At 35.7% G+C, this 24,276-nt stretch overlaps 1 protein-coding gene across 4 annotated transcripts in view; it reads right to left on the bottom strand.

Annotated features, from left to right (window-relative positions):
* Window positions 1–9,728: 9,728 nt before the first annotated feature.
* LOC126827507 (histone deacetylase 6) overlaps window positions 9,729–24,276 on the bottom strand; it is a 168,647-nt gene continuing 154,099 nt past the window's right edge. For all 4 annotated transcript variants that reach the window (XM_056102111.1, XM_056102113.1, XM_056102112.1 and 1 more), the window contains 3 exons: window positions 14,276–14,428; window positions 12,186–12,314; window positions 9,729–9,988 (listed from right to left, as the gene is read on the bottom strand). In XM_056102111.1, the coding sequence (XP_055958086.1) occupies window positions 9,926–9,988; window positions 12,186–12,314; window positions 14,276–14,428 (345 nt within the window). In that variant the 3' untranslated portion in view covers window positions 9,729–9,925. The remainder of the gene's footprint in view (window positions 9,989–12,185; window positions 12,315–14,275; window positions 14,429–24,276) is intronic.

Raw genomic sequence — 24,276 nt, 5'->3', positions numbered from 1 at the left:
ACAGGTTTTATACAGATAGAATCTTAACTAATCCTAATAATTGTTGTAAATAAATAGGAGTTTGGGCCTACTATGTAAATTTTTTGGGGGGTTCAAGTATATTCAGCCCCCCCCCCCCCCATGTGTGACGCCCATGCTAAATACACAAGATTAAATAATACCCAATTCCAGTGTTATTATCCTGGCACACACAATACACAATGTTTAAATTATGAATCATGTCTTAATCGACGATTATATACTGTTTATTGTCTTGGGGTTTTGTTTTTTGCTTATTGTCCCCCGCCTTTCGAAGAAAGCAGGGGACTATTAAAATGGGTTCGTCCGTCTGTCTGTCCGTCTGTCTGTCTGTCCGTCTGTCTGTCCGTCACACTTTTTGGGACACAATAACTCTCTTCCTAATTGAGCTAGAATGTTCAAACTTGGTGTATGTGTTTATTAGGTCAATGCCTTGATGGAGTTCGAAGATGAGCATTTTCCGCTTAGGGTAAGCAGAGATAAGCAATTTGATTGGTTGATGCTTTGGGACACGATAACTCTCTTCCTAATTGGGCTAGAATGTTCAAACTTGGTGTATGTGTTGATTAGGTCAATGCCTTGATGGAGTTCGAAGATGAGCATTTTCCGCTTAGGGTAAGCAGAGATAAGCAATTTGATTGGTTGATGCTTTGGGACACGATTACTTTTAATTGAGCTAGAATGTTCAAACTTGGTGTATGTGTTTATTAGGTCAATGCCTTGTTTATTTTGATTCTATCTGATAGAGAGTGATGAAACTTAATGTATACTTAATAATCAGTTTGATTGCTGGATACTTTTGAAAAAGATAAACATGCAATTAATTAATATATGTCATCTATTTATTTCGGGATTTCAGCGGGGGACATCAGCCTCACTGTTGGCTTGTTTATATTGTTTGTTATAAATTTTATTATATTTATATAATACGTACAATGTACATGAGTATAATATTACTCCTTGATCTTGGTTGATATTATTTTCTTTATCTTCAATCGCTGTCAAAGTTCTGTGTAAGTTTTCTGCTAAAATTGGAAGTAAACATGGCATCTGAAACCTGGCCTCTCATGTCACTCTTAACTGTCTGGTAATGAAATTGACTAGTTGAAGTATTTACCTTTTTGTCAATTTACATATCACAAAATTAGTATATCTAAGAATTTAACCTTAAAAGTACATAATAAATACACTGAAATTCACAGTTTTTATGTGTAAAAATACTTAAAGATATATATATTAAATATATTACCTTTAACATCGGCATAATGCTAAAAATTGTTCTATTTTTTGGAAAATAAATATTATAATTTGCCAGTCCAAGATAAACGAAGTATGTCAATAAATGTCCGACTGATGAAATGAAAGCTTTGCTTGAAAAGTAATTCTCGGTCACTATTTACTACTATAGCCACTTCGCCAGTTCAATTTGCGACAAACAAGAATGATAGGTGTGAAATCAGTAGCAAGCAAGTTGGTAATATATGATATCAAACAAAAGTAGCAGGTGATTGCATGGTACCTAATGAGTTGAACAAATTAAGTTTTGTGGTTAGGAAAAATGAAACAAATTAAGTTTTGTGGTTAGGTAAAATGAAACAAATTTAGTGGTTAGGAAAAATGAAATAATTTTCTGTATTTTTGTAAACAACAACGGTCATATGGTTTGACCAGCTTACATGTAATTGACCAGCTTAAAAATCATATAATCCATATGTTATTGCTCAAATTGAATTCTGGACAAAATTTGTGGAATAGTATGGCATTATAGAAACTATAGTTCTTTTTTTTGTTTTTTAAAAACAACATTAAACATTGTAACACGATTTGATTACTTTAAAATTTTGCGGATTTATATGGCATAATAGAATCTTTCGTTCTTTACTTTTTAAAAGAAAACAACAACATCAAAAACTATCAATTTTAATTGATCACTTTAAAATTTTTGCAAATTTGTATGGCATAATAAAACCTTTAGTTCCTTTCTTTTATAAAAAAACAAAACAACAACATTATACGTCGATTTGATTACTTTAAAATATGTGGATTTGTATACAGGGTAATAGAACCATTAGTTCTTTTTTTAAAAAAATAAAACAACATTGAACAAAATAACATCGATTTCATTATATTTGTATGGCATAGTAGATAATAGAACCTCTATAATTTTTTTTAAACCATTAAATAATATAACATCAATCTGATTACCTTAAAAGACATATGAAGAGTCCAGGGGAAGAACGATCTAAGTCACATTTTTGTCTTTCGCATAAAAGGCAAAACAGACTTTTGGACGAGAATGTTTGACCCAAACAGAACAACGAGTGGGTTTAATTACAACTTCAAAATTATGTTTAATAATACGAATCATAATTACCAGTACAACAACTGATTTCCACTTTTCAGCCAAATTAAGGTCAAATAAATACGATGGACTTGTATTTTTCGTTCTAACCCGGGGCTCTTCATATGTTACATTTGGTAAGCATTAGAGTAAAATTAAAAATTTTGCAATAAAACCAATTCCTATCATTTCTTCTGCTTTATTTCTAAATTATGTATTTTTTAAATTTTATTTGTCATTAATTGTTTATAAGAATTAAATTTTAAATGTTTTATTATTAAAGTAGCAGTCCCAGATATTTTTCATAGATCATTGATTTTTTGGGGGTGAAAGACTCTTTAAAATATTATCATTATCCTGTACATATGTCTGAAGCCTTACAATATTTTTGGGACCAGAAAATGGTCAAATCCTTTGCGCATCTTGTTGTTCTTGGTGGTGACGCATATCCAATCGGCTTGGCTCAATATTTTGATTTACAGTGTAAATAGGCTATTATTGTCACGTTTTGGTGTTTGATGTCCATACTTAAATCACTTTTATTTACATAAATTTGCTTATGGTAAAAATTCCCCAAGCAACGAATTTGACAAGACTGGATTAGAAAAAGAGTAGTTTTATTCTAGGATTTGTTTCAGGTGCATGCCCTTTATCAGCTGGTTACAAAAATAATCCTGCTATCGGGTATATATATTGATAATACTCAGTAAACACTGAGATCTGGGACTGCGCCTTTAAATTTTTTTTTATTAGGATGTAAACTAGATATTGTGACAATAGACCGTGACCTTTCACCTTATTACTGATTGTGTGTTGTCTCGTAAAAACAGAGTTACCCAACTTGAATATTATAAAAAACCTTAAAGCCTCTGATCATCATTTGCATTTTCCGTAAAATATAAATTTTCCGCAGCTTGATCTAAGCTAAAATGTACTCAGATTTAATATTTAGCATTTAATTGAGAAAACAAAAGTTAAAATATCACAGGTAGATAATCTCTTGGCTTGGTTTAGAGGGATTAAATAGAGTACCATCAAAATATTGACGGTAGATAATCTCTCGGCTTGGTTTAGAGGGATTAAATAGGGGCCCATCAAAACATCCACAGTAGATAATCTCTCGGCTTGGCTTAGAGCGATTAAATAGAGGCCCATCAAAATATCCACGCTAGATAATCTCTCGGCTTGGTTTAGAGGGATTAAATAGGGGCCCATCAAAATATCAACGGCAGTTAATCTCTAGGCTTGGTTTAGAGGGATTAAATAGAGGCCCATCAAAATATCCACGGTAGATAATCTCTCGGCTTGGTTTAGAGGGATTAAATAGGGGCCCATCAAAATATCCACGGTAGATAATCTCTCAGCTTGGATTAAACAGCTTGTGTTTTGACCACATATCGTTTATATCATCTGTGGAGGATGCCAAATGTTGAGAAATTTTCAATTCATCATATCTTTGTAAATACTGAAAGGAATTGAACCATTTCTGAACTGATATTCCGTTTAGAGATTCAATTTTCATAATATTGTAGTTTAGCAAAAGATTAAAAAAAAAAATCTCCATTTATTGTGAGAAACATTATTTGATGTACATTCCATCCATGTTGTTAAAACCATGTGATATTATATCGCTACCCTTGATTCAGTATTGTGGAGTTAGTATTTTATCCATACAATGAGTACGTTACCCATACAAATGAGTATTTTATCCTCAGGAATGAGTATTTTACCCATAAATAAATATTTTACCCACAAGCATGACTATTTTACCCATACACAAATGAGTATTTTACCCACACAAATGAGTACTTTAGAAAAGAATGAATATTTTACCCTTACAATTGAGTAGTATTTTACCCACAAAAATGAGTATTTTACCCACAAAAATGAGTATTTTACCCCGCTAGAATAAGCCATATCTACTGAACACCGGAAAGCAAAGTCCAGTTATGAATAATACTGCTGATATTAATTAATTTTATATATTTGATTTTTAAATTTGTATCCAATCAAGACTGATTATTTTTCTTCACAATGCCACGCCATAACATCAAGGTGTATTCCGTCCATCAATCAATAATACTGCTGAAGTTAATTAATTTTATATATTTAATTTATAAATATTTCCTCACTGCTGTATAATTGTTGCTGTGATATTCTATATGATTATAAGACTGTCCCGAGTAAATTATATTTATTAAATTTGTTTTGTTATGTTTCAATATTTATTGTTGAATAAAGTTAATTTTTCGCCACAATAGTAGAAATATGTTTTTTTAGATAGTAATGATGACATATGTTTTAGTAGCTGACAAATGTTCCAAGATAAGAAAATGAATAGAAAATGGTCATAAGCTTGGTTTGGTGGTGGAGAATCTAGCACAAGCCCTTTAGATCATAAGGTCTTTCATTAAGTCAAGTGGTGTGATTTGGATCCCAAGGAGTGTGATCACTGTTCAACCTCATTGGCTTTCTCTGAGTTATCCAATTTGCTGTTGCGGGGTTGGATGGCCGATTGGTTAGCACGTGCGCGCTGCATCATATGGTCTGTCATTAAGTCAACTGGCGTGGTTTCGATCCCCAAGTTGTATGTGACAAGGAGTAGGGTTGCCTGTCCAACCTCGTGGATTTTCTCTGGGTCCTCCGGTTTCCTCCCACTGCTAAAGACCCATACGTCCAAGTGAATTATTGAAATAAAATTTGAACCATATGTTAGTCCCGAAATGACCTAGTTTGTGTCAAGTGGACCTTAAACTCCATTTCTCTCTCTCTCCAATTTTCTCAATAATGAATAGTATCTCTGGACAATGGTACTTGGGAGCTTCCTGGATACCAAATGAAATAATATACTATTCTATTTGTGTGTGTTTCACCAATGTGTTATTAGTTTTTTGTACAAAGTGAAACTGGATGTTGGCCTTAAATCTATAGCTAATATAATTTTGGCTCCGTGTGTATGGTGTTAGCTGGCTCACAAAGAGTTCCCCGGTTCGATTTCTCCCATCCCTCTCCATGTTAGTGGTGCAAGATGGACGGCCTGCCAAAGAACGGCATCTAGTCCTTTGAGGGGGGGGGGGGGCACAGTGGCTCGGTGAGTAAAATGCTGGCTCGCTAGCCTGGAGGGCATGGATTCGCTCCCGGTGTTGGCCAAGAAGGTTCCTCGTGATTTCCCCTTGTCGGGGCTTACCACAGACACATGTCTAGATGAGACGGAAAACCGAGGTCCCATGTACAAAGATCCCTTGGCAGTTGGAATTCGATACAAGAGTACGCCGTAGCGCTGCTGACTGAAAATATTTCTTCATAGCACATTGTATGGTGTATGCCCTTCATTAGCCCAGTCAGAGCAAATCAGTAGGACGTTAATCCCATTTTGTTTCCTTTGGACGGGACAACAAAATGAGGTCTTGTTACACATTGTGGCATGCACATAAAAGAATCCTAGACAGTTGGAATTTTCTGAAGACTAGTCTCAAACGCTGTCCAGGCAAAATTTCCCTCATACCACACTCCATTCGGTCTTCATTTGCTGCGCTGGTGCAGGAAAGAAGGATGTTAAATAGTTTAATGGTTAAACATTAACCCTATATCAAAATGAAATGAAATGAAATGGGGTTTAACGTCGTAGTGTTCTGCTCCTATACTGGGCTAATGAAGACGGGCACATGCCATACAGTGTGCTATGAGGGAAATTTTGCCCGGGCAGCGGCACTATCGCCTACTCTTATATCGAATTCCAACTGCCAAGGGATCTTTCACATGCATTCCAATGTATACACGGGACCTCGGTTTTTCATCTCATCCAAAGGACTAGACAGCTGTCCTTGTCAGGCCCTCCGTCCTGCATCATTGACAAGGGGGAACCACGCCGGAAAATCTGGATGAACTTTCTCGGCCAATGCAGGGATAGAACATCCGACCTACAGGCTAGCGATCCAGCGTCTTACCCACTTAGCCACGTGATCCCTCTAACCCTATATCATTTCATCTCTAAAAACTTGAGGGATTGGGTTTGTCTAGTGGTTTAACGCATGCACATTGTATCATAAGGTTGTCATTGAGTCAACTGGCGTGGTTTCAATTCCATGCTTGTACACCACAAAGGAGTAGGGTTGCCTGTCCAACCTCATGGGTTTTCTCCGGGTCCTCTGGTTTCCTCCTGATGCTAATTCAAAATAAGTATATTTATACAACTTGTAGAAGTAAAATGTATTTCTGTACATAAAAAGATTTGAATTTACAATTAACATGAGGTTTGGCAGGTGTAGGCCTACCTATAAGAAAGATTAACATAGATATACAATGGAACGAAATTACAATAAGAAACATTTTTACATAACTTAAAGATACATTATGTAAGATTTAGATGAAGATCTGGCTGTTCTCGCTATAATAGATAATGCAAAATGAATATATTGAAAATTTCATTCAAATTATTTTATTTTGAGCAAAGTTATGACTGCTTGAAGTTATGACAATATAGTACCTGTGCTACGATAATAAACAAAATCTTGATTATCTTTTTTAATGTTAAGTTATTAAATAGCGAGTGATCTAATCCATTAAAAATCACGGCCATCCGATGATGTTCTAGAGAGTTGATTATAGGTTTGGTATGTGAATAAATGCCTAATTAATAATTTATATAACATTTGAAGCTAGAAAATAATACCAGTAATAAATAGATTTAGCTCTTACATCCTTTATAGTATTGAAGTAACATAACAAGTGTATAAGTATTAACACCGCCACTGTAACTGCAATACTAAAACTTAGCTCTTTCAAAATGCATCTTTACATAATTGATATGAAATATGGTTATAGTTACATCATGCAAAATATTACTATATTGGCTTTAAAAAAGAACATGGAAAATAATTTTAATAACTGCGTATATAAGAGGTAAGAATAAATATAGATTTATCAATTCTCTCAAGAAACAAGCCAACAGTGAGGCTGATGTCCCCCGCCGAAATAGGAAAATAATTAGAGGACACATATAAATTTATCACAAATTATCTTTTACAAAGTATTGAACAATCAAACAGTATATCTTTACTTATAGTCTAACAATCAAAGTAGGAGAGTTATTGTTTTCCAAAGTCTCGACCAATCAAATTGCGTATCGCTCTGCTTACCCTGAGCAGAAAATGCTCATTATCAAACTTAGTCAAGGTATTACTGTAATGAAACTATACACCAAGTTTCATCAATCTCACTTAATTAGAACTAAAGTTATCGTGTCCCAAAGCATCAACCAATCAAATTGCTTATCTCTGCTTACCCTAAGCGGAAAATGCTCATCTTCGAACTCCATCAAGGCATTGACCTAATCAACACATACACCAAGTTTGAACATTCTAGCTCAATTAGGAAGAGAGTTATCGTGCCCCAAAGTATCAACCAATCAAATTGCTTATCTCTGCTTACCCTAAGCGGAAAATGCTCATCTTCAAACTCCATCAAGGCATTGACCTAATAAACACATACACCAAGTTTGAACATTCTAGCTCAATTAAAAGTTATCGTGTCCCAAAGCATCAACCAATCAAATTGCTTATCTCTGCTTACCCTAAGCGGAAAATGCTCATCTTCGAACTCCATCAAGGCATTGACCTAATCAACACATACACCAAGTTTGAACATTCTAGCCCAATTAGGAAGAGAGTTATCGTGTCCCAAAGCATCAACCAATCAAATTGCTTATCTCTGCTTACCCTAAGCGGAAAATGCTCATCTTCGAACTCCATCAAGGCATTGACCTAATAAACACATACACCAAGTTTGAACATTCTAGCTCAATTAGGAAGAGAGTTATTGTGTCCCAAAAAGTGTGACGGACAGACAGACGGACAGACAGACAGACAGACGGACAAACCCATTTTAATAGTCCCCTGCTTTCTTCGAAAGGCGGGGGACAAATATGACAAACACAAAATCACAATGAGCTAAACGCTCCTTAAATGTTTGAAAAGATATGAAATGAAATAGGGTTCAACGTCCTATCTTTCTGCACCGACTGGGAAAATGAAAGTAGACATAAGGCATGCAGTGTGCTATGAGGGAGCAAAATTTTGAAATGTCATCCCTTCACAGCAGTGTATTCTTTTTATGATTAACTATTCCTGTGTACACATTGGCATGCATGTAAAAGACCTTATGACAGTTGGAATTCGATATAATATTAGATTGTAGTGCCATTGTCCGGGCAAAATTTACCTCAAAACACACTGGTGTACACCCGTCTTCATTAACCCAGTCAGTGTAGAACAGTAGGACGTTAAACCTTGCTGTAGTTATCTCCCTTTGATCAACCTTATAACAATAACAATCCCACCACTGTGCAATAAAAGGGGGTGGAGACCAAACAATGAAACTTGTCTGCGATATCACCCTAGATGGAAGTGGATGTAAAACTCCAGGAATGAACAAACGAACGAACGAAACAATGAATGAAAAATTAATCCATTTAAGTGCTTTTTTTCAGTTTTCATTTTTTGTGACTTCAGAATGTTAAGTTGTTGGCCTACATTTTATAAATAAGGTTTTATGTAGCTAATCTGTTCTGCTTTCTATGTTGTGCAGGTCTCAGATTAACGATACATTCCCGGGTACAAACTGGGTGATTTGATGATATATTTGGACTAAAAACATATTCAAACTAATTAATTTATCATAATTTTGCTTCAAATCCTTCTCAAAACATTGCAATTGTTGGGGAATACCCTGGCTATAAAAAATCGATCAAAAGAGGTCCTGTTTGTGTCACGTGACTTAACTCTCTCAGTACCTAGCAACAGAAGCGAAGTCGGAGGAGAATTCATTGCTTACACAAGACGATGTTGTCTTTAATCGCTGACTGTTTATTACAAATATCGAAGCCTAATTAAATTCTCGGATTATCCACTGACCGTGTCTTTTTCCGTGATTTTTTATCTCATAAAGTGTTGTACGTCTAACTCTTCATAAAGTTTATCAACATGTACATCTAGCGCTCAATCTCTGTGTGCAACCTTTGAAGTCACGTGTGCAGATACTCCTAATCGTCGGGCTGTCGATTAGGGAAACCCATACATTTTGTCCTGTATGCGCTCTATGAGTGTTTTTCAGGGAATCCATTATTTTTCTAGTAAGATTGGATATTTCTACTTTCCATATATACCAAAATTGCCATACTTTTATTGGAAATAACCACCCGATAAATACTTTTCTGGGAACGTAGCTTTAATAATGTTCAAAATCAAAGATGCCCCCCCCCCCACACACACACCAAAATACCTGTTTTTAGGGTTATACTATTTGTTTTTTTAAGCCAAAATCATTAAACCTCAACTTCATTTTTTTCTCACTTCCCTCTGATCCTTGATCCTTGATCCTATCAATTGGTCTTAACCTGATATTCTGACGACATTTTCATACACGGAAATTTCAATATTTACAACAGTCCAAATTGACATTTTCCTGGTTGTAATCTATTTTTTGGCCTGATTATGAAAGAGATCAGAGACAAGTAAAATACAGTTAAATATATTCTATATATGTAAACAATAAAATCAAATTTAATAATCAACATGGCAAATCTTCTCCAAATTTACTTCTGTGAGCGGAATTTTTCATTGGATAGGTAATCTGAAATATACAAAGATGAAATGAAATGAAATTTGTGCAGGACAATGTCTGTGACAAGTGGCTTATTTCCAGGCTTACAGGTAACTGAATACACAGATTCTGTTAATTTATCTGATAAAATAACCTAGCTCATTATCTAAATAATTATCACAAGCATAGCACCATACAGAAAGATAACCTAGCTTATTATCTATATAATTATCACAAGCATACAGATAACACAGCTCATTATCTAAAAATTATTATAAGCATAGCACCATACAGAAAGATAACCTAGCTTATTATCTATATAATTATCACAAACATAGCACCATGCAGACTAATAACCTAGCTCATTATCTATATAATTATCACAAACATAGCACCATACATAAACATAACCTAGCTCATTATCTATATAATTATCACAACCTACCTCATTATCTATATAACTATCACAAGCATAATGACAGATAACCTACCTTATTATCTATATAATTATCACAAGCATACAGATAACCTAGCTCATTATCTATATAATTATCACAAGCATAGCACCAAAATGACAGATAACTTAGTTTATTTTTAATTATCACAAGCATAGCACCAGACAGAAAGATAACCTACCTCATTATCTATATAATTATCACAAGCATAGCACCAGACAGAAAGATAACCTACCTCATTATCTATATAATTATCACAAGCATAGCACCAGACAGAAAGATAACCTACCTCATTATCTATATAATTATCACAAGCATAGCACCATACAGAAAGATAACCTACCTCATTATCTATATAATTATCACAAACATAGCACCATACAGAAAGATAACCTACCTCATTATCTATATAATTATCACAAGCATAGCACCAGACAGAAAGATAACCTACCTCATTATCTATATAATTATCACAAACATAGCACCAGACAGAAAGATAACCTACCTCATTATCTATATAATTATCACAAGCATAGCACCAGACAGAAAGATAACCTACCTCATTATCTATATAATTATCACAAACATAGCACCAGACAGAAAGATAACCTACCTCATTATCTATATAATTATCACAAGCATAGCACCAGACAGAAAGATAACCTACCTCATTATCTATATAATTATCACAACCTACCTCATTATCTATATAATTATCACAAGCATAGCACCATACAGAAAGATAACCTACCTCATTATCTATATAATTATCACAAGCATAGCACCAGACAGAAAGATAACCTACCTCATTATCTATATAATTATCACAAGCATAGCACCATACAGACAGATAACCTACCTCATTATCTATATAATTATCACAAGCATAGCACCAGACAGAAAGATAACCTACCTCATTATCTATATAATTATCACAAGCATAGCACCAGACAGAAAGATAACCTACCTCATTATCTATATAATTATCACAAGCATAGCACCAGACAGAAAGATAACCTACCTCATTATCTATATAATTATCACAAGCATAGCACCAGACAGAAAGATAACCTACCTCATTATCTATATAATTATCACAAACATAGCACCATACAGAAAGATAACCTACCTCATTATCTATATAATTATCACAAGCATAGCACCATACAGAAAGATAACCTACCTCATTATCTATATAATTATCACAAGCATAGCACCATACAGAAAGATAACCTACCTCATTATCTATATAATTATCACAAGCATAGCACCAGACAGAAAGATAACCTACCTCATTATCTATATAATTATCACAAGCATAGCACCATACAGAAAGATAACCTACCTCATTATCTATATAATTATCACAAGCATAGCACCATACAGAAAGATAACCTACCTCATTATCTATATAATTATCACAAGCATAGCACCATACAGAAAGATAACCTACCTCATTATCTATATAATTATCACAAGCATAGCACCAAAATGACAGATAACTTAGTTTATTTTTAATTATCACAAGCATAGCACCAGACAGAAAGATAACCTACCTCATTATCTATATAATTATCACAAGCATAGCACCATACAGAAAGATAACCTACCTCATTATCTATATAATTATCACAAGCATAGCACCAAAATGACAGATAACCTACCTCATTATCTATATAATTATCACAAGCATAGCACCAGACAGAAAGATAACCTACCTCATTATCTATATAATTATCACAAGCATAGCACCAGACAGAAAGATAACCTACCTCATTATCTATATAATTATCACAAGCATAGCACCATACAGAAAGATCAGAATAACTTAATACTATTCTATGTTCACTCTCAAGCCCATGATATAACATATGTTCATTCTTGAAGCGACTACAATATACCTGAAAGTAACAAAATTATAAATCAAATGATATGGGATTTAATGTCCTACTTTTCTTGGTAATAAGCTGTCAAGTGTACCAGGAGGGAAATTTTGCCCAGACAATGTTGTTTCCGCCCATGCTTCATCAAATTTCACTTATAAAGGGTTCTTTTAGTTTTAGTGCGTTCCAATGCATACACGAATGGACAATCTATGTGCTAGGAATCACAGCATGAGGGGAAATTTTATCTGGGCTAATGAAGACTGGAATATGCCAATAAGTGTGCTATGAGGGAAATTTTTCGTTTAAAGTTAAAGCAGCATTACCACAATTTCAACTGTCAAGGGATGAAAGCAGCATTAGCGCCTTCTCTTCATCAAATTCCAACTGTCAAGGGATCATTTACATGCCCTCCAAGGTGTACATGGGACTAGATGATGTTCCCGCAAGGCTCCACTGACAAGGGACAATTATTCACGTTATATTATATGTTTGTTTACTTCACTTGGCACTTCATCTTGGTCTACAGGCATTTCTTCATGTGGGCCGTCCAGTAATGTCAATCAAACAATCAATCAGATTTAAAAGACAATTGGATAGTCCTATTTTACTTTAAACATAGCCTCAAGGTGACAAATGTTAAGCCAAACAATCAACTATAATGGCTTTTAAGTATTCCATCATTTTATGGTTTAATCAATGTAAAAAGAATTGTTACATTGCCTGATGAAGACTAGAGAAGCTTAGATGAAATGCCACTGTAATAAAAGCTAAGTAATTGTTATACCATATAGTTAATTCCGTTTATTTATACATTTTTAAAAGCCACACAGTTATCAGAGCAGTTTTTATCACCATCACCCTTAAAGATACATTCCCACAACAGTATTTTTTTCTGGTGGTTATTTTCAGTAAAAGTATGGCAATTTTGGTATGTATGGAGAGCAGAGACACCCAATCTTACTAGAAAAATACTGGATTCCTTGACAAACATCCATGGAGTGTATACAGGACAAAAATGAGAGCGTGTCACTAATTGGCAGCCTGACAATTAAGGGATGTCTGCTCGAGTGACATCATAGGTTGCACGCATAGATTGTCTGACCTCAAGGTAGTACTTGATGTAATGTTGATAAACTTGATGGTGAGCGGATGTGGAAAAAGTGATAAACTTAAACGTACAACAGTTTCTGAGATAAAAAACGCGGAAAGAGACATGGGCAGCAAGAGATAATCTGAAAATTTACTTAGAATTTCTTTTAATAGATTTGTTATAACTTTGGGTATTTCGTTAGGAATACAATGTTTTGAGAGGGATTTGAAGCAAATTTTTGATAAATTAATTAATTTGAATATGTTTTTAGTCCAAATATATCATGGAATCACCCAGTTTGTACATGGGAAGGTATCTTTAAGTTTATGTTCAACAATTTGTAGAATAAGACTAGACTAGTTGGGCCCAAATCGCAGAAACTAATATTTTTATTCTCAGTTCCCTGGTCCTATAAATCGGGTCTTAAAATGAGATTGCGAGGCTGGTCCCTTTATATAGTCGCCGAAGACAAGAGTAGAACAGAAGTCTCATGTTGACCAATCTGATTAAAACACAGATCCTATTTTGTTTCGTTTTATAGTTCATAATTTCGTTTTACTTGTCTTTACTACACTATGATCTGGAAGAGTTGTTATCATTGACGTGTTCTGAATGGTGTGAGGAATTAGCAAATGAAACGGTCCGTTACAGCGTGCTTTAGGCGTGTTTTGCTCGGAACTATGGATAATCCACTAGCAACATCAAATAAGTCATGGTAAATAAGGTAAGTTAGAGCTATGCCCCCTTGTGGCGACTCTAGTCCTAAGCTCTTTTAAGTCGAGAGTCTCGAGTTGCAATAAATATGCCAAGTCGAGTTGCAAGTTGGGGGGGAGGAATGTATTTTAAACCTACAAATTTAATTTGATAAAAGCTAAATACAACTTACTTTATAACAGACAAGACAGATCCAATTTTCATCTGTTTCATCGCAATCCAGACAAGGTGCTCTACAGTCTAATCGTCTGCCATTTAATGGTTCTACTTGTTCTAGATGTGGACACCATGGTATAGGTTGAACAGCATACATACGATCTACACCCTGTATATACAATATTTAAATATATGGTATAGGATGAATGGCATACAAACGATCTACACTCTGATCATACAAACAATCTACACCCTGGTCATACAAACGATCTACACACTGATCATACAAACGATCTACACCCTGGTCATACAAACGATCTACACCCTGATCATACAAATGATCTACACCCTGATCATAGAAACAATATACGCCCTAGTCATACAAACAATCTACACCCTGGTCATACAAACGATCTACACCCTGTTTATACAAACGATCTACACCCTAGTAATACAAACTATCTACACACCGATCATACAAACGATCTACACCCTGATCGTACAAACATTCTACACCCTAATAATACAAACGATCTACACACCAATCATACAAACGGTCTACATCCTGATCATACAATCATAAATACATGGTATAAGTTGAATGGCATACATAGGATCTACACCCTAGTCATACAGAGAGAGAGAAAGAAATAGAGTTTAATGGCCACTCAACACAAACAAGGACATTTCGGGACTAACATATGGTTCACTTTATTAGCAGTGGGAGGAAACCAGACGACCAGGACAAAACCCATGAGGTTGGACAGGCGACCCTACTCCTTGTCACGTATAACTGAGGAATCGAAACCATGGCAGTTGACTCAATGACAGACCTGCTAACCATTTGGCCATTCAACACCCCCCTCCATAATGAAACGAAGTCCAACTCTCAAGACAAACATTGAAATTTACCGGGTACATTAATTTGTACTTTACAGTTAGATAATAAGGTTGTATAAAAAAAGACTATAGAATTGGATACTATTTTTATCATTACAAATGGTAATTGGACAGTTATTCCAATAAGTTTTAGTCTTGAACAATTTGTTTATTCAGGGATGTTTTAGTAGCCATGTGTTTCAGTCACCAGACAACCATTTTTATACGATTCCTCTGTTTCACGTTTTTATAAGATAAACAACTGAATGGTGGGTATAAATAATTATTTCCAATAAACGTCTGCTAAATAATACAGTGGCGTTTTTCTGGGTTAGGTAGTCAGGAAAGATGTAAGCTGCTTCCTCCATCAAAGGTTTTTAACTTTAAATCATCTATTTATAACCTTCGTCGTGACTGAAACCTCTGTCTACTCAATAGGATATACTCTCCCTCTACATGACAAAACAATTTGTCAGAATAATGCTGTTTTGGCAGACTTTTGACAAAAGAATGCTGCTCTGGCAGACTTTGTACAAAATAATGCTGTTTTGACTTTATTTGAACAAAATAATGCTGTTTTGTCTTTATTTGAACAAAATAATGCTGTTTTGTCTTTATTTGAACAAAATAATGCTGTTAAATGCTGTTTTGTCTTTATTTGAATAAAGCTGTTTTGTCTTTATTTAAAAAAAATAATGCTGTTTTGTCAGACTTGTAATTAGTGATGTTCCAATTATCGATTTCACCATCGCTAATTGGTGTATGAGTGGCCATTGAAGTGCGGGATTAGCCAATGAAACGATCTGTTACAGGACTTCTTGGCGTGCGATGCACAAAACTGTGGGTAAACCACTAGAAACGTCAACGCTGATTGATTAACCCATGTCTGACATCATAGGGTCAAAAGCCACTCATACGATCCCTGACACGACCTTCCAGTACAACTGGTCAGATCTTCATGTAGTATTGAAAGTATAAAATCAGATTGTGTCTGTGATATATGGTACTTCAGTGAAAGACATTGTTCAACATGGAACTAATTTTGATAAATGGATGTGCTCTTGAACATATTTCAGGATTCCTGCTGGTGGGAATTGACTTGATGCCATCAATCAAGCGTGTAATAATCATGGCAGTTGTCAATACTTTCCTATCAGCGTTAAATTACCTTGATCCCAGACAACTTGATCCATTCACTACAAAATGCACATAAATAACGTGTCACATGTCCGTTAGTTATACATTCATCAGATACTTTATGTTAAATGTGAGTACTAGATAGATACAGTATGAGTACTATTATTGCCAGTAAGGCCAAAGCGATTTAATTCTTAAAGAGAAAGAGAGAAATGGGGTTCAATCTCCACTCAACTAAACTTAGTCTTGATAAGGAGAAATGGGGTTTAACGTCCACTCAACACAAACTTGGTCTTGATAGAGAGAAATGAGGTTTAACCACTCAAGGCAAACTAGATCTTGATAGAGGGAGAGAGAGAGAGAGGAATGGGGTTCAACATCACAATACAAACTAGATCTTGATAGAGAGAGAGAGAGAGAGAGAGAGAGAGGAATGGGGTTCAACATCACAATACAAACTTGGTCTTGAGAAATGGAGCTAAGTCCACTCAACACAAACTTGGTCTTGAGAGAGAGAGAGAGAGAGAGAGAGAGATGGGTTCAACATCACAAAGCAAACTTAAGCTTGGTCTTGATAGAGAGAGAAGTGGGGTTCAAAGTTAACAACACATAAAAAGTCTTGATAAAGAGAAAGAGAGAAATGGGGTTTAACCTCCACTCAACAACACAAACTAGGTCATTTTGTGACTAACATCTGGTAGAATTCATTTTATTTATTCACTTGTGCATATAGCAGTGTAATATGACTTTGGTAAAGTAATTTCACACACAGGAGGACCCAGAGAAAACCCATGATGATACATAGGCGACCCTAGCTACTCCTTGTCATGTATCACGAAACCACACCACCTGACTCAATGACAGACCACTCAGCCCCACTCAGAGTTATGATCAATAGTCACTTGAGTTTAAAGTTTCCTACAATGCATGTAAGAGAGGCCATGCCGATCAATCCCCCACCCTCATGACTACAGGAAGATGAAAGTGTGGTGTTTTAAGCATATAGTTAAGCAAAAAATCGTGCACTTTGGGTTAAAAGCATGAAACTTGGCACATAGATGGCATCAACCCTACTGATTATTTTGGGATGTGGATCCACCTCAGCAGCTCTCCCTGGTGGTCGTTACGGCCATCTTTTCCAAAATGGCCGCCTATCCATTGAAATACATATAACTAAGACATTTTTTTTACAAATCATTTCAGGCCAGCAATTTTCAAAGGCGAAATTGCTAGCTGAACACGATTTTTGAAAAAAGATTTATCTATGACGTCATTTTCGGTTGGGGTTTGTCTGATTTAAAAACTGGCCGCCAAAATTTCAAGAAAACTGGCCGATTGGTCAGATTAAAGTCATTTCACTGTTTGATTTGGTTTGTAATATATAATTTAAAGGGTTTACAGTGTCACTGAACTTAAAATTAATCTAAAGAAAAAAATAGTTTCCAAAATCCAAGATGGCGGAAATTCAAAATGGCAACCAACATTTATCTAAAATGGCCGATTTGTCAGATAAAAGTCATTTCACTCTTTGATATGGTTTGTTATATGTAATATAAAGGGTTTTCAGTGTCAATGAACTTAAAATCAATCTAAAAAAAGAGTTTCCAAAATCCAAGATGACAGAAATTTAAAATGGCCGCCAGAATTTCCCTAAAATGATCAAATTTTAAGATAATCGTCAATTTTCTGTTTGATATGGCTTGTAATATGTCCTCTATTAAGTTTTCAGAGTCACTGAATTTGATAATTGTAGATGATTGTTTCAGAAAAAAAGGGACAATCATCAATCTTTCTATTGGATTGGTTTATAATAGCAAAGTGTAATAGTTTGGAGGGGGGGCAACTGAAATTGACCGGACTCGGGAATCTACCTGTCAGTCAATTAATCTTACCAGTAAGCTAATTAGAATTTCAAAGAATTTAACCTTAAGACACAGTAGATGTAGTTTAATTGTTTTATGCATAAGAACATATGATGCTAATGATAATGTTAAGAATTGACACATTCTTTGGAGAAAATATCTGGTTATTCCGACCCTCCAACCCCACGCCATAACAATACAACAGGGCCAACTGAGGCATTTTTAATTTCATCTCCTTTGTCTTTGCACCGTTTTACTGGAGTGAGAATCATGGAGCAAAGCCAAGGATGACAACAGATGATTAAAGGAGCTAAGTCGCTAATATTTGGGACTTGGAAATTGACACAAATGGGTCGCAACGCATACAGTTATGTAATATTAATGTATATAAATTGATTTACATTCAATTGTTTCTGTTTTGTACTGTAATTTTTTAATCAGTTAGGTTCGGAGAAATACGCCAGTATTCTCAATCGAATTTCAATCTCTAGCGTCTGGTTATTCCAGTCTACGCCGATATTATTTATTGGGCTGCTCTCCAGATAAGAATATAGAGACACCATTTGACATGACTTGTGGAATATGCCTAGCCTCATTTTCGAGTCCCTTATTACAAATAGCGCTGAAACGCATTATGGTACACGATTCGTGTACCATTTGTAAAATGTTTATTTTGTTTAAATATTGGATATTAGAAGGCCATCTTTTCCCGGTTAGATCACAACATCAATGTTGATTTAAACCGACAAATAAATCGTGTTTTCAATCTCAAAGATTTTGGATGATATTGAGTAAGAGACTTAGCTACTTCAAGACCACAATACATCAGCAATACTATATACCGAAAAACACCGGAAAACTACCAGAAAGCTAACGGAAAACAACATGTTATACTGAATACCGAAAAACACAGAAAAACACTAAATACCGGAAAATACACTAATTACTGGAAAACACCCTAAATAGGTAACCCAGAGCCTGGTCCTCTGTTTGCGGGGAGTTAGGGTTAGGGTTTTCTGGTGCTTTCCAGAGGACCAGCGATGGGTTAGGGTTAGGGTTAGGTTTATCCGGTGTTTTCCAAGTTACCTATTTAGGGTGTTTTCCGGTATTTAGTGTTTTTCCGGTGTTTTCCGGTATTCAGTAAAACATGGTGTTCTCCGTTAGTTTTCCGGTAGTTTTCCGGTGTTTTCTGGTATATAGTATAGCCCCAATGCATGTAGGAAAGGCTTATGACAGAGTCAAAAATATTATACACCTTGGCCGGAGGCTAACTAGACCTTGAGTCCCTAGAATTCAGCATGCCAAACCTACAGGTAAACCAGCATTGATTTAAATAGGCGTGGCCTAATGTAAAGTTATCAATCTGTAATTTATAAGTGCCTATAGAATGGAGTTCTAGTGAAAATGCCATCACCATCATTCACGCATAATGAAAAATAACCCCTGTCCCTCTGGCTGTCGGGGGGTTGGATGGCTGAATGGTTAGCACGTGCGCGCTGTACCATAAAGTCTGTCATTGATTCAACTGGCGTGGTTTCGAATTCCCGGTTGTATGTGACAAGGAGTAGGGTCGCCTGTCCAACCTCGTGGGTTTTCTCTGGGTCGTCCTGTTTCCTCCCACTGCTAAAGACCCCTACGCGCAAGCGAATTATTGAAATAAAATTAAACCATGTGTTAGTCCCGAAATGACCTAGTTTGTGTCGAGTGGACGTTAAACCCCATTTCTATCTCTCCGGTTTCCTCCCCCTGCTAAAGACCCCCTACGCGCAAGCGAATTATTGAAATAAAATTAAACCATGTGTTAGTCCCGAAATGACCTAGTTTGTGTCGAGTGGACGTTAAACCCCATTTCTCTCTCTCTCTCTCTCCCTCCCTCTGGCTTTCACAAATAATTTGCCGATAACAGAACATTTATCTTTTAAATCCTGCAACTCATATCAATCTGATTTTCTGTTCTTCGGGAACACCTGTCAAAATGGTTAATTCTTATATCTTTGGGGAAAAGACTAATTCAAAAAAACAAAAGTATGTGGTTGTGGTGTTCAAGAGCTTTTAGTGAAATGAAATGAAATGAAATGGGGTTTAACATCCTACTGTCCTGCTCCAAACTGGGCTTATGTTAATGGGCATACGCCATACAGTGAGCTATGGGGGAAATTTTGCGCAGAAAGCGTCACTAAGACCTACTCTTATATGGAATTCCAACTGTCAAGGGATCTGATACGAGCACACAAATGTGTACACAGGACCTCGGTATTTCGTACCATCCGAACGACCAGACAGCTGTTCTTATCAGGCCATCCGTCCTGCACTACTGACAAGGGCATAGGCGTACAGGGAAAATTTTGACTGGGGGGGCGGTGGTGGTTGGTGCCCAAAAAATGTAGTTAGGTTCTTAGTATGTTACATAATAATAATAAATTTGCTGTTAAATTGGGCACATTCAAGAACACAATATCTTTTTTTTATACAACTTTTACAAAGTACTATTGTGTGCCCAAATTTTTCCAGCATTTGGTGCCCAAAATGGAGGGGCGGCCGCTCCCCCCCAGCTCGTACGCCTTTGGCGAGCGGAAAGAGCTTTTAGTTCCAAATGTTTAAGTTTTGACATTTTAAACAAAACATCCCTCACTTGATTCAAGTGGTTATTTATTTATCAAGACCCTAAAGAACAAAAAATCAAATTGGTGAGGCCTAAAATAACTGCTTAAATTGCAATAATTGTCATAAGTAGATCCCTGGTAAACAAGACTACTGTCTCTAATTTCCAGTATAACACAATAATCAATGTAATAAATGCTACTCCGCAGCATATAAAATGAGATGCGAGGAAAAACTGTATCGAAATACATTTTGATTTTCCCATCCCTAGACTGACTGTCTCTGATAAAACAGGAAAGAGAATAATTATTGTTTTATTTTTTCGATTGAACTATACGAATACTATGAATATTCAATGATAACTTGATAATAGTCATACCAATTTTTTTTTCCCTTTGTTTCACTTAAAGTAGCTAAGTCTCTAACTCAATATCATCCAAAGTCTTAAACGTTGAAAATACGAATTATTTGTCAATTCAAATCAACATTGATGTTGTGATCTTAACAGGAAAAGGCAGGCTTCTGATATCCAATATTTAAGACAAAAAAAACATTTTACCATTGGTACACGAATCGTGTACCATAATGCGTTTTAGCGTCATTTGCAACAAGTGACCAGAAAGAACGAGGCTAGACATATTCAACTGGAGAGCCCGCTTAATAGACTGAAATAACCAGACGCTAGAAATTCCAGTAGGGTTGAGACACATGCTGTATTTCGCAAAAAGGAAACAATTGAATGTAAATCAGTTTATATACAATCAGATTACATTATTATATGCGTTTCGACCCATTTGGGTCAATTTCTAGGTCCAAAATATTAGCGATTTAGCTCCTTTAAAGATGCATAATGCAAGAGCTACATCTGCCTATATATCACAGGTCTTTATTTTGGCTTCAAGAATTATATAAATTATTATTCAGGCACATAGGCGTAGGAGCTCAAAGTAATTCAGGGGGGCATAAGTAAAAATTGCCAGAAATTAATACCGTTTTTTCGGGCATACATATCATAAGAGAGCTTCGGGTATATTTTCGGGCATGCAGTGGACAAGAAAAAGACGAGAAAATACTTTTCGGGCAGTGTGGATCTCATAGAAATAAGTTAGTTATATTTTTTCTCTAAACGTCAATAGAAAAAAAAAGGTCTTCGAATTTTTCATTGCCCGAAAATAAATTTTTTTTGGGGGGGCATTTGCCCCCCCCTGCCCCCCCGGCTCCTACCCCTATGTTCAGACATTTATCATGCAACATGACAAACCCATAATCAACTCTCTGGGGCATTGGATGGCTCCAATTTTAAGTAGATTAGAAAACTGTGGCCATTTAATGAATTATTTTAAAAATGGTAAAGCTAGTCCCGAATAATCAGTGAGGTTGTTGCGATAATAAACCATCTATGTCATATTTTGTCAAAACTTCAAATATTGATATCCTTGCTCGGAATAAAGTAATTTAATTGAAATTTTCAATATATTCATTTTACATTATCTATTTTTGAACTATTAAAGCGAGAGTTGCAGCTCTTTATCTAAATCTTACATAATGCATCTTCAAAGATCAAAGATGTATTATGACTCTTATTTTCCGGCGTGGTTCTCCCTTGTCAGTGATGCAGGACGGAGGGGCTGACAAGGAAAGCTGTCTAGTCGTTCGGATGGGACGAAAACCCAAGGTCCTGTGTACACATTGGCGTGCATGTAAAAGATCCCTTGGCAGTTGGAATTCGATATAAGAGTAGGCTGTAGTGCCGCTGTCCGGGCAAAATTTCCCTCATAGCACACTGTATGGCGTATGCCCGTCTTCATTAGCCCAGGTTAGGAGCAGAACAGTAGGACGTTAAACTCCATTTCATTTCATTTCGTATTATGACTCACACCAAGAAAATAAATGGAATTAATTTTGAATAATTTAATACTCAAAACAACCATAGACTCGTTCTTATTAAACACCTACTCTGATTGATAAAAGTGTACAAAAACTACTCAAAAGTACATGAATAATCACAGTTATTACAAACTAAAAGAAATGTTCCTAAATAAGGAATCAATCGTTTAATGTCCAATTACGGACATCTGTGATCTGGTTAATTTTATTTCGTCTTTCCTATTTATATCATTAAACAAGTATGATATTATTTCCAAATACTTTTGTCATGGAGCCAAGTGCCATGGTTTTAATTCCCCGAATTTGTATTTCAAATTCCAACAAGCACATCAATGTGTACATGGGACCTCAGTTTTTCGTCCAATCAGAACGACTATACGTTATCGCTTGCAGTACCTCCGTCCTGCACCACGCGCAAGCGAATTATTGAAATAAAATTAAACCATATGTTAGTCCCGAAATGACCTAGTTTGTGTCGACTAGACGTTAAACCCCATTTCTCTCTCTCTCTCTTTCTCTCTTAGCCATGAGGTGACCAAGTTTGTGTTGAGTGCAGGTTAAACCCTGTGTCTCTCTTTCTCTCTTTCAAGACTTTTTTTGTGTTGTTAACTTTGAACCCCACTTCTCTCTCTATCAATACCAAGCTCAAGTTTATCTTGTGATGTTGAACCCATCTCTCTCTCTCTCTCTCTTTCTCTCTTTCTCTCTATATTAAATCTTATTTTCTTTTATGATCACATTCGGTTAACATTTAAATCATTTCTAGATATTAAATCTTATTTTATTTATGATCAGATTGTGTTAACACTACGAGACTGAAGTAATTAAACCTTAAATAGCTAGTCCCTGAAAGTTTTTTTTTTTAAGTTGTTCATAAAAATTATAAAAATATAGGTTGCAAGGCAACAAAACATACGCCCACAGCAGCTAGATCTTCCTAGCAGTCGACAAGGGTTGTCATATATTTATTCTTTTGTAGGTAATTAGGGGCATTTAATAGACAATTTCATACAGATGACATAATAATTTTCGTCGTTTGAGGGTTCACAAGGTTGTAAACACTAAAATAAGGGCCACAACTCTGGAAGTAATCTACAGAAATTGTTGAAATTCAACAGGCTTTTTTCATTTTACTAATTCAAATAATGCATATAAATTTCATACATATCGGATGATAACTTTTGTCTTTCGAACATTCACAAGGTTCAACAAAGTAAATAAGGGCCATAACTCTAGAAGTAATTGACTGAAATTGCTGAAATTCAATAGGCTTCTTTATTTCACTAATCTAAATGAGTCATATGAATTTCATACAGATTGGGTGATCACTTTTGTCGTTCGAGTGTTCACAAGATTCAACAAAGTGAAACAAGGGCCATAACTCTAGATGTAATTAACGCCATAACTCTAGATGTAATTAACGGAAATTTGCTAAAACTCAATAGGCTTGTTCATTTTACCACCACATTTCCATGTAGGCATATAAAAATATATTAGGGGTGATTTTTACTAGACTAGCAGGAATTTTACTGGAGAGGCGGGGGGGGGGGGCGTCTTTAGCAGTGGTAGGAAAACGGTGGACAGACCTTATGATATAATGGACTAACCATTCGGCCATCCACCCCCTTAGTTGGTGCACAAAAGTGGGAAG

This window comes from Patella vulgata, chromosome 7 (genome assembly GCF_932274485.2).
Source record: "Patella vulgata chromosome 7, xgPatVulg1.2, whole genome shotgun sequence".
In the NCBI taxonomy this organism is placed as follows: Eukaryota; Metazoa; Mollusca; class Gastropoda; family Patellidae; genus Patella; species Patella vulgata.
Note: the sequence above shows the minus strand (reverse complement) of the source record. Positions and strands in the feature narration are given on the sequence as shown.